The 12,258-nt window shown below is 35.7% G+C and overlaps 4 protein-coding genes across 4 annotated transcripts; 2 read left to right on the top strand and 2 right to left on the bottom strand. All coding sequences in view use genetic code 12, as the record gives it.

Annotated features, from left to right (window-relative positions):
• Positions 1-370: 370 nt before the first annotated feature.
• Positions 371-1,501, bottom strand: MP65 (Cell surface mannoprotein mp65; the record flags this gene model as incomplete). The annotated part of the gene is made up of 1 exon (XM_001525758.2): positions 371-1,501. The coding sequence occupies one exon, from the start codon at positions 1,499-1,501 to the stop codon at positions 371-373; it is 1,131 nt and encodes a 376-aa protein (XP_001525808.2).
• Positions 1,502-5,171: 3,670 nt separating this feature from the next.
• UBP15 (ubiquitin-specific protease ubp15) lies at positions 5,172-9,287 on the top strand (the record flags this gene model as incomplete). Its single annotated transcript, XM_001525757.2, has 1 exon — positions 5,172-9,287. One exon carries the CDS (start codon positions 5,172-5,174, stop codon positions 9,285-9,287), a length of 4,116 nt encoding a protein of 1,371 aa, XP_001525807.2.
• Positions 9,288-9,671: 384 nt separating this feature from the next.
• Positions 9,672-10,583, bottom strand: PVL30_003212 (uncharacterized protein; the record flags this gene model as incomplete). Its single annotated transcript, XM_001525756.2, has 1 exon — positions 9,672-10,583. One exon carries the CDS (start codon positions 10,581-10,583, stop codon positions 9,672-9,674), a length of 912 nt encoding a protein of 303 aa, XP_001525806.2.
• A 390-nt stretch (positions 10,584-10,973) lies between these two features.
• Positions 10,974-11,750, top strand: PLP2 (Proteolipid protein 2; the record flags this gene model as incomplete). Its single annotated transcript, XM_001525755.2, has 1 exon — positions 10,974-11,750. The coding sequence occupies one exon, from the start codon at positions 10,974-10,976 to the stop codon at positions 11,748-11,750; it is 777 nt and encodes a 258-aa protein (XP_001525805.2).
• Positions 11,751-12,258: the final 508 nt, after the last annotated feature.

The raw sequence follows: 12,258 nt of genomic DNA, 5'->3' as shown, positions 1-12,258 counted from the left end.
ACAACAATCTTTTTAAAAATAAAATGTCCATTATAAGTGTGCTTTCTTCGTATTTTGGATCAATTGAGCCAAAACACCAAAACCATCACAAACTATACTGGGGTATAAAAAAAACAATTGCTAATAAAAGTGAAAATCAAACAAGGGGGATAAAAAAAAAATTTTTTGCAACAAGCAAAAAGCAAAAAGCAAAAAGCAACTAGTAACAAATAACAACAAAAAGTGTTGGACAATGAGGGGAAAAAATAAAGAAAACAAACGGTCCACCTTCTTTTTCTAAAAATCTAATAAACAAAATAAAATAAAAAGAGAAATCATCCACAAATTATGGAGCTCTTACTTATTTTGGAATGTGGTTATAGTTTACCATTTAGTTAGAAAGGAAACCCCAGTACTTTTCAGCATTGTAAGGTCCATCAGCCTTCCACAAGTCGTTAAAGGCGGTGAACAAGATAGCTGAGGATCCACAAGATGACTTGATTGAGCTAATGGCAGCTTCTTGGTTTTCCTTTGATGGGACGGCAACTCCGTTGGAGTCACCCTTTGATGGCCAACCGGTTTCGGTGATCAAGACATTCTTTTCACCACCACAAGCGGTCCAGACTCTTTGGATTTGGGACAAGACCCAAGCACCTGCTTGGTCAGCGGTGTAGTAACCGTCAAAGAAGGCGTGGGCATTGACGGCAATGTAGTCAGAGTATTCACACAAGGATGGGTTGTTGATCACGGCGATAAAGGTGTCGACGGAGACGACTGGTCCAGAGTAGCCGGCAGAGGTGAGGCTGGATCTAGCGGATGCAATGTAGGACTTGATTTGGGATGGGGTGCATGTACCAGCGTTAACGAGCTCGTTACCGACAGAGACGGTGTGGATGTCGTCCCATGAGCCGTAAGATGAGACAGCGGATGAGATGGCAGAGACGCCTTCTGAGATTTGGGAAACGTCATAGATACCGGCAAAGATCTTTTGGGAGGATGTTTTAGCTTGCAAGACTTGGGCAACTTGGTCACAGTCGACACCGTACAATCTGATAATGTCAAAGCCGGACAATTCAGCAACTTCAGAAGCAATTTGGGATGAAGTCTTACATCCACCATCGTCAGAGTATGGTGAGTAGGTGACACCCTTGGCACCACCAGCACCAACAGTTGATGACTCAGTGCTTGAAGATGATGATGAAGATGATGATGAGCTTGACGAAGAGGCTGAGGCAGCGACAGAGGTGGATGAAGGGGTTTCAGTGGAGACTTCGGCAACGCTGCTTGGGACAATTTGGGGTGCTTCAGTTTGTGGGCCACCAACAGAAACGTCGGTGTTTGCGCTCAAGTCGACTTGGGAGAGGGTGGTGGTGGAGTCACCGGCACCAACGGTAATGACAACAACATTTGTTTTGGTGACAATGTGGACTGCACGCTTTTCTTGATTGTGTTGGTGCTTGACTGCTGGGGCAGCGAGTGCTTGTGCCAACAAGGCAGTGGAGATGATAGTCTTGTACAACATTGCGTGTGAGTTAAAATAAACTGGTTAAACGATAGTGTGTTAAGTTATTTGCTAGTTGGTTATAAAATGAAAGAGTATTCAAAATATAAAGGAGTGTATAACTTTGGTATATGTGTAATGAGTGAACGAATGTAGGTTGTAGGTTGTATGTGTTGGTTGACTTCTTGTTATTACTGGAATGTAAGGAATGACTAGAATAAGAAAGAAGTTGTGGTTAAAGGGTAAAAGGTAAAAAGGAAAGAGAAGAAGAAGAAAGAGAAAAAGAGGAAAAAGAAGGTATATATCAAATGATTAAAAAAAAATAAAAAAGTTTTTTGTTGGTGACTTTGTTGTCCTTTTTTCTTTAGTATTGTAGTTGAAGAAATAAGGGAAAGAATTAGAAGAATTAATCTAGAAGGGATATTTCAGAGATTAAAAAAAAAATTAAAATTTTTCCTTCCTTCCTTCTTCTTTCGTTGAGTGTTGACTTTTTTACTCTTTGGTAACGAAACAGAAACAAAAAACAGAAATAGAAATAAGGAGAATGGGTAAGTAAACAAATAAAAAAATTATAGTGGATACGGTGGTGAACAATAGGGTGGACATCCCTGCCAATATCTGAAAAGAATAAACAAAAATAAAGAAAAAAAAAAAGAAACAGAGAGACTTTTGATTTTTGTGTCTGTCTGATTGGCTTTTGTGTCTGTTTTTGTGCTTTTACTCTTACAAGATATACTACGTTGATTTAACACAGTGTACGTTGCAGCAGAGCTCTAGACTCTTTTTTCATTTTCTTTTAAAAAAAAATTATTTCTGCCTCGAATTTCCTCACCCGGTTTTTTTTATTTTTTATTTTTTATTTTTTATTTTTTTATTTTATTTATTTTATTTTTTTATTTATTATTTTTCTTCTCTAAGAAGTATTGCTGTACAAAGAGAGAAAGAGAGAAAGAGAGAATTAGTATGAGCTAAAAGCATGGTGTGTTGTTGCAGTCTGTAGTATGTAGTGTGTGTGGTGCGTGTGGTGTGTACCAAAAAAGAAAAATATTCAAGAAAATGGATGGGGCGGCCGACTCACTTCTCTCATTTCATTTTCTTAACTTTTGTTGTTGTTGTTGTTGTTGTTGTTTTTATTTGGTAGGCTTATGCTTTCCCTTTTTGGTTTGATTGTCCAAATTTATACTCTCTAGCGCGTTTCGTTAATAACAGCAACTGAACGAGAAGAAGAGGAAGAATAATGAGTAGAATAGGGGGTGGGTAATGAGTGTAGTTTCAAGTACACGAGGGATGGAGAGAATAGATGGCTTTAGATGTTTCAAAAGGATTGTATACTGTTACAAACACCATTAATTCTCAAACACAAGGAAATAGATATATATATATATATACATATACATATATGTATACACTTATATATATACCAAAGGAAGGGGGTGGAAGGTAGTGGTGTGTTGAGTACAAAACACATATGTCTCCTATCTCCTTTCATCTTCTGCTTGTTAGTACCCACTTCTTTTTTTTTTTTCATTTGTTTATTATTATTCGCTAAGAAAAAAAAAATAATATAGTTAGATAGTTATATATGCACAAACTCTTAAAAAGATAATAATAATAATAAACTATTTTTTCTCTGACACGATATTAGAAAGAGTAAACTACATCCATACACACATACTATATTTTAATAATAATATTACTATTATTATTGTGTATCAGTGTAGTGTATTTATCAGTTGTCTCGAAAGAGAAAGTACAAATATTATCAGACACAAAACTAATATAGAGAACTAATAATAAAATATATATAAAGATTAGCAGAGTAACAAGGTGTGTAATAATATCACCACTCACAACCACTTACAACCACTTACAACCACCCACTCTCTCTCTCTCCAAAGTCTTTTTGTATAATAATCTATTCTATAACTTATACAGCATACAACATCAACTCTAATCTGCTAACCAACAGAACAGAGAAAAAAAAGAAAAATAACGATGAGTATTTTACACTATACATAATTAATGATAGAGAGATCCAAGTTATCAAAATGATCATTCTTCAACAAAAAAGTACTGATAGTAAATTAGTATAGGAGACTGACGTATTTATTAGAAGAAAAAAAAAGATATCACCATCTTTTACTTCTTTTCAATCAAAAAAATGAACAGTAAGAGTAAGAAAAGGGGGACTATTTCTCCTTCTTAGCCCCCTTTAAGATACGCTCACTCACTCACTCCCACACACCCCTTCCCCCCTTCATTAGTGCGTGTTTTTACCTCTCTCTACAAGAAAAATAAAAAAACAATATATATATATATATACAGGGATGGTGGAAATTGTGCAATTCGGCTTCTTTCTCTTTCGTTCCTCGTCCCTTTCATTTTACACGATGAGTACAAAAAAAAAGAATGTTATTCCTTCCCTTTTATTTTTTTCTGCCGAGGCTTTTTCTTTCACCCATTTGGTAGTGCTTGTATGTTGATTATAGTTAAGTCACGTGATACTCTTTAGAGATATCTTTTTCTAATGACGCATTCTTTTTAAGATTTGACACTATTTGTTTTTTGTTTTTTTTTTTTTTGTCATAAGCAAACATTCAAATAAATCACGTGCGTTTAGTATATCTCCGTAAATTTCATACACCACAGATTTACAGCAATACAATATATGTAAGTGTATATAGACATATATACATAGAAACGTGACACAGGTAGAATTGATTGTTGATTCCCATAGTTCTTTAATTCTTCAACATCAATGACTATTATAAATTCACATAAACCTGTGACCCTCTTTTTAATTGGTTGGCTTTTATTTGCGACCCTACAAGCAAGGAAACTGAATGAGAAGGATCATACCTTTTTTTTTTTTGCCTTTTTTTTTTGCCATTTTCTTTTATCTGGTAATTTGCTTCACTATCTCCAAAAAATTAAATATTAAAATATATTTAGACATATATATATATATACAAAAAATTAAAAATAATAAAATTAAAGAGCAAGGAACTATTACGTAGTCGCACTTCACTCTCTACATCAAAAGCTACTCCGTCATCTACAATCTTTAATTGCCATTGTAATTCCCCCAGACACTCTATTGAATCAGCAAAATAATTTACTATTACAACCAATAGACTACAAACTCATACAGCAAAAAGCAAAAAAATAAGTATACAAACTCATATAGCACCCCTTTATCAAACTCAATTGATACATAGGTCTGAACATTAACAGTTTACCTTATATAATTTACCATTAACCATATTCAACCACAGTTTTAGGTTTTTATTCTTTATTTTTTTTTTTTTCTTTTTTGCTTTTTTGCTTTTTGCTTTTTTGGTTCTTGCTTTTTTGGTACTTGTTCCCCTTTTTAATACTCCGTCTCCCTTTCATAGTTGAGGAAAATTAGAAAATTAAACATCATAAAGAAAGAGGAACTCAAATTTAAACTAGAGATAAAAAGAAAAAAAAAAGAAAAGAAGCAACCCTTCTTCTGATTTTCTTTTCATTTTGATTTATTCTACTTGACCTTCTTCCCCAGACCGGTGATTCCCATACATTTCTTCCTTCCTTTGCTTTTTTAAAAAGAAAAAAAGACAAACAAGATCAAAATCAAGTTTTCCACAAAGCAATTCCTTTATCTTTTGTACAAACAGAAAAAGAAGAAATAAAAAGCTCAAACATATCAACAATGATTTCAGACGATAGCCATCCAAGTACAAAGAGAAGAGCACTATATGATGATACCGTGGTAGATATAGAGGACGATAGTCAGGAGTATGCTGCTGCAAATAATGAAAAAGGGGAATTGAATCAAGACATCAACACTCAACATAAAGCAGACTCACCTCCTGAATATAATAATGATTCGTCAAGTCCAGAAGTCATTGACATCACTGGTGATGTCAATCAAGAGGGCAACATCGAAATCGACCATAATGATCTTGATTCTGAAGAGGAGGAAGAGGTTGAGCTAGTAGATGAAAGTGGCGAGGATTATATTGACATTGACCAAGAAAATCAGTTACAACAACAACAGCAACAGCAGCAGCTGCTGCTGATACAACTGCTGCTGCTGATACAACCGCAGCAAAAAGCACAAAACAAGATCCCCATGGCTAATGAGTTTGACAAATTGGCCAAGTATCTAATGAAACCTATCCCCGATTACCCAGTCAAGGAAGAAATACACTTTGTATGGGAAGTTACCGATTGGGCACTGCTCTCAAAGGAAGAAAAAATTAGATCTCCAAAATTCAAATGTGGAGACTATGAATGGAACATTCTCCTCTTTCCCAATGGAAACAACACCAATGCAAATATATCCGCATATATGGAGCCACATCCTTTAACAAACGAAACAACTGCAGATTCGAACTTGAACGGGAAAGATAGTGACTGGTATGTTTGTGCACAATTTGCCATTGATGTCTGGAACCCCGAGGCACCAGAATCACATTCACCAAGTCAAAGCTCACATAGATTCAGCAAGACTGATGCCGATTGGGGGTTTAGTGCCTTGATTGATAAACGATCATTGTCATTGAAAAAATTTGCAAACAAACTGTTTGAAGTTCCCATATTGGAAAATAACAAATTGAACTTTACCGGGTTTGTTAGAGTAATCGATGACTCGCTGACTGGGGTATTATGGCACAACTTTAACAATTACGATTCAAAGACTAAATCAGGTTACGTTGGATTGAACAACCAGGGCGCTACTTGCTACTTGAATTCGCTTTTGCAAAGCTACTTTACAACAAAGATTTTTAGAAAATTGGTTTATCAAATACCAACACAACAAGAAAAAAATGCTGGCGTCGCCTTGGCTTTACAAAGAATATTCTATTTACTATCAACATCAAAAGACCCCGTGGGTACCATGGAACTTACAAAATCATTTGGATGGGACTCTTCCGATGCATTTACTCAACATGACGTTCAAGAATTGAATCGTATATTGATGGATAAACTCGAACATGCAATGAAGGGAAGCGCAATTGAAAAGGGATTAAACGATATATTTGTTGGCAAAATGAAATCATACATCAAATGTGTCAATGTACCTTATGAATCATCGCGTGTTGAAGACTTTTGGGATATTCAGTTAAATGTAAAAGGCTTTAGAAACCTTGAAGAATCATTTAAAAATTATATTGAAATTGAGATGTTAGAAGGCGAAAACAAGTATCAAGCAGGCGATGATTATGGGTACCAAGATGCTAAAAAGGGTGTTGTTTTTGAATCATTCCCACCGGTACTTCATTTACAATTGAAACGATTTGAATACGACTTTATGGTTGATGATTTGGTAAAGATTGATGACTTTTATGAGTTTCCAGACAGAATAGATTTGAAGCCTTATTTGGATGAGGATTTACCACAAGATGTAAAGAATCAAAACTGGAACTATAAATTGCATGGTGTCTTGGTACACCAGGGAACTATTTCGAATGGTCATTACTATGCAATGATCAAACCCAATGCTTCAGGAAAAACTTGGCTTAGATTTGATGACGACAGAGTTTGGAAAGTTACTCAACTGCAAGTGTTTCAAGAAAACTTTGGTGCTTCCGATTTGAGCAAGGAAGAGTTGTCGAAATTGACCAGAGCTGAACAACAAGAACATCTAATCAAGCGAGTTACTTCGGCTTATATGTTGGTCTATTACCGTGAGTCGGAATTGGACCAGATTGTGCCCATTGAAGACGATGCAATTGAAGCAGCAATACCAGACCACGTTTCCAATCAAATCAAATACGAAATGGAAGAAAGAGAGCGCATTGAACGCGAGAGACGCGAAGCGCTTTTTTATACCAATGTGAAAATTGTGACTACTTCAACGATTAATAACCATCTTGGATTCGATCTTGCCTTGGATCCAACAGTGGAAAATTACTACGAATCTGCACTTGCTGGTACTGCGTGCGATGCAAAAACATTGAGAGTTAGAAAGGATATTGCATATGCCGATTTGGTTTCTAAAATTGCTGAGTCATTGGGATATGAAGATGCCAGCAAGATACGACTCGTTGTGCTTAGTCATAGAGAAAATCATACCAATAGACTAGACGTGCCTGTTGAAGATGATTTACAAAAGACTACTATTGGTAACGTTATTGCAAAAAGCTTTAATAGAAGGCACGATGAACATGTTTTTTTCGTTGAGGAGCTCAACAAGGATATTAGAAATATCAACAAACTTGTTGGTGAAACGGAAATTATTGATCCTACTAAATTTGATTTTGATAAAGTATTTTACAAAATCCAATCTGTCGGCACAGCAACTAGCACTTCTGAAGATGAAATGAAATTCCAAAGCACTGTTCCATACTCTGGTTACAGCACAATCTTTATCAAATATTTTGACCCAGTGTCACAAGAGTTGAGATGCTTGTCATATATAACAGTAAGACGAAATGACAAGATTGAAACTATTGTTGAGCCTGTAAAGCAATTGTTGGGATTCTCCAATGATGTTGAGCTTGAAGCATTTGAAGAGCTTTGTCCAACAATGATTGAGCCCATTGATCTTGATGCTACTTTTGATAAGCAGGAATTGAACAGCGGAGACATAATAACTTTCCAGGTCTCCAATGTGCGTGATATTGCTGGAGATAAACAGTTTACATCGGCCAAGGCTTACTATAAATTCATGGCCACCAGAGTGCATATAAGGGTGAAGCCATTTAATGCCAACATGGAAGATGAGGACTCTGATTACGTTGAAAACGATAAAGAAGATACTAAACTTGATGGTGAGACTGAAGGTGATAATATTAATGGCCAAGAAAATGACAAGGTTACTCAAAGGGAAATTGAGCTGGCAAAGAAGCTAAGCAAGAGTTTTGATTTGTGGATCTCAAAGACCAAGTCGTATCATGATTTGGCAGAAGCTATATCAAAAGTCGTTGGTTGTGATCCCGAATTTTTGAAGATATTTTTAGTTGGAAATCAAGGTCAAAAGTACCCATTGAAAACCATTCATATGCTTTCTCAAGTATTTTCACCAAAATCACATGTTGATGATATTTACGAGTTTGAATACGAGATTTTAAACATCAAATTGAAGGATTATGAAAGCTTAAGACCTTTCAAAGTGTATTGGCTCAGTAACCTTTTGCAATTTCAAGTATTTGAGCTATTGGTGAAGAGAAGCGAGACTGTGCGTGAGCTTGTTTCAAAACTTTTGCACAAGGTTAAAGTATCAGAAAGCCAATTGAAATTTTTGTTGTGTTGGTCTGGAGTTAACCATAGCTTTAGTGAGATTTTAAAGTTTGATTTCCCAATCAATGAGATTGCTGAGCATTCCGAAATATACTGTGGCTTATTTCCAGCTGAAGTTAAAGCTTTGTGTGATCATGATATTTACAAGTGCTACATTGGCGATGGTGAAAAAACTTGGTCAGATGCTGAAAAGGACATAACAAACGAAGCTGAAAAAGCTGAATATACCCAGACAAAGACTGCATCGAAAAGCTTGAATCTCATTACTGTTTTCCATTTCCATAAAAGCAGCAGCAACCATCACGGAATACCATTTATGTTTATTGTGTTTCCTGGAGAGTCGTTTAAAAGCACAAGGGAAAGGTTGAGGTTAAAATTAGGTTTGGGCAAGCAAGCATTTGATAAAATTAGATTCGCATTGGCAGATCTGAATAATAAAGGTCAATACCTTGACGATGAAGATGAAAACTTGGTCTTATTTGACAAAGTAAGCATTGAAAGATCGTTTTTGGCATTGGATCATCCAGATCGAAACCCTAAAAGAGTGAACCCATTTGATAAAGGTATATCTATAAAGTGAAGGAGAGGAAAAATTTAGAAAATAGAAAAAAGGGTAATGAGAGAAAGATAAATTTTTTATAAAAAAAATTAAAAAGAATATAAAAGGCGTATTGGTTTCTAGCTCATATGGTGGGTAATTTTTGTTTTTTCTAAACAATAGTAAAATAGAAATTTTGAATTTTATAGGAGTTGGTGAGACTATAAATCTTACTTGTTACCTTGGATGTGACAATTCAAAATACATTCGTTTGTGATTACTATTCTTTTCTTTGCTTCTTGTTGTTGTTGTTGTTGTTGTTCTTCTTCTTCTTCTTTTCCGGTTGAGTTCTTCCTTGTTCTGTTTAATTTATTTCTCGCTGTTACCTCTCTTTCTGTCAGATTACTCAGTTATTCATTTTTTCTTTTAACGTGAGAATTGCTCCAAGCTTTTAGTCTTTTCTAACTCTTGTGCTCTAATGTCAGTTGAGCTTATCTTACCCTTCCATGAATTTTCAGCATTGTTGGTTTCTGATTGACCAATGACTTTGATCGCAGTAATGTCCAATTGTTTATATCCTTGCTCTCGTCTATACTTGTTGACAAAATCTCCTCCCGATGCAGTTTCAAGACTTATAACTAAGCCATCAATATCCTCAATGTATCCTGTAGGTCCACAAACATCGTTGATTTCATATACCTCGTAATAGTGATCATCGCCCATGATCATATGCAAGAATGTGGTGACAGACTGCTGTCGCTTGGAAAATGATTCCAATGCATCTCCAAACTTTTTGTTTTTCAATAGCTCAGATCCGGTGATGCCTATAATCATTCTCAGCTTAGTCAAGAAAGATGCCATCGATAACAAAATCTTGTGACCATCGTGTAAATGGTCAAAAGTGCCTCCCACGGCAGTGGTTTTGAATTGTCCTATCGATTTCTTCTCGGTTTTTGATGGAGGTGAGAATTTAGAATGTTCAAGATTAACATCAAGTGCAGTTATCTGTGACTTTGGTGCCTTTATAACATTCATTTCTGCCTGTGCAAATATTGCACGGTTCCAATTTTGGGCTAGTTTTCTAATCTTATCATCTGAAATGTTGAAAATGATATTAATTTGAAAAGAATGATCAAACCATGACGAAGCTTGAACTTCGGTTCGTACTAGTGTATAGTATTTGTATAGTACTTCATTTAGATTGGAAGCATCGTTTATTTGATGAAGAATTAAAATGTCTAGTTGGTTGCACCCCTTGATTAGAGAAATGACGTTGATTAGTAATTCGGAGTAATCAATCTCTATGGGGTTATTTAAAAGAACAACGGGATGTTGCATAATGAGTAATGATAAATAATCTGCTTTGACAATGATTTAGGACCAGGAGTGGAAAGACAAATATATTGACAAAATTAGAGATGAATGCTTTATTCTTAAGCTCGGCCCCAATCTCACTCGTTGTAGTTGTTGTCGTTGTTGTTGTCGTTGTTGTCGTCGTCGTTATTGTGGGGCTAAGCTAAATTATTATGTTAATTCAGTATTGTCACGTGTTTTCGGAATTGAAAATCATAATTCAACTTAATTTTTTTTTTTTTTTTTTTTTTGGCTTGACTTTAAAGATTCCGAATTTTCATCGCGAACCTTCTATAACCATTTGTTACCATCTTAAACCCCCAACACAACCTCAATTAAACACACAAGGATAAAAAATATTCCCGAACGAAAAAGATGGACCCCAATATGAAAATACCTGTTGAGGTGAATCCCGATGAAGATACAGAGTGGAATGATATCTTGCGGGCCCACGGGGTTATTCCAGAAAAGCCGCCCTCTCCATCTGCACAACTTGAAGAAGCATTAGAGGATGCAGTGCGTAAGCAACACGAAAATAGATTGGAGAACAAGGATTTGGATGAGCTTGACGAATTAGAGGATCAAGAGGACGAAGAATTCCTTAATTTCTACAAACAGAAAAGACTCAATGAGCTCAAGGAGTTGACTGCAAAGAAGAAATTTGGTCTGGTTTTGCCGGTGAGCAAGAGCGAGTATGAAGATGAAGTGACGAAAGCGTCCAAAGACACGTATGTTGTAGTACATTTGTCATTACAGTCGAGTTTGCAAAGCAGATTGTTGGGCTCGCTAATGACGCAATTGGCTATAAAGTTTCCCGAATTGAAATTCTGTGACATTCCTGCGCAACGATGCATTGAAAATTATCCCGAGTCCAACTGTCCCACTTTGATTGTTTACCACAATTCCAATGTGCTAAAACAGTACATTACACTTACTCAATTGGGTGGAAATGCTACTACGTTGCAGGATCTAGAACAAGTACTAGTAAATGTTGGAGCTGTTAAGGATAATGACCAGCGCTTGGTGATTAATAACGAAGATGAAGATGCACAAGAGGCTAGAAAATTGAGATTTGCAAAGAAATCAGTTAGGAATGACGACGATTATAATGATAATGATGATGATGACGACGACGACGATTTTTATGATTAGATTGCTGCAAATGGTAGCATACATTTGCTTTCCACCCCCCCCCCCCCATTATATTAATTTTGTTTACAATTTACAACGAAATCTGAAAACGTAAAACCGAAAAGAAAAAGAAAGAAAAAAAAAAAGAAAAAGAAAAAAGTTGCATCATTGATTAGCAGACTTGGCTATTCTTTTATGAAAAATAAAGGGGTGGATGGATACAAATGGCACTTTGATGTCCCCATGCTTAATGATGAACCATTGCAAAATTACATTATCGAGAGCGCCAATTATCGTACCACCACTCTCAAATCTTCTCCTTGTTTCATCTCATTTTCTATACAGATTCATTTTCGACCGTGTCGAAATGTACCAACAATTTCTGACATTTAATTTACCATTTATAAATGCAAGCAACAACTTGAACCTACTTTGCTTTGTAATACTGCAATACATAAACGTAGAATTTTTAGAATTTAATTCAAGTAGCAATATGGTTAAACAAGTTAATTTATAATCGAAATAGTAT

This window comes from Lodderomyces elongisporus, chromosome 4 (assembly GCF_030384665.1).
Source record: "Lodderomyces elongisporus chromosome 4, complete sequence".
NCBI classification, from domain to species: domain Eukaryota; kingdom Fungi; phylum Ascomycota; class Pichiomycetes; order Serinales; family Debaryomycetaceae; genus Lodderomyces; species Lodderomyces elongisporus.
The sequence above is the reverse complement of the archived record's forward strand: the minus strand, read 5'-3'. Positions and strand labels throughout refer to the sequence as shown.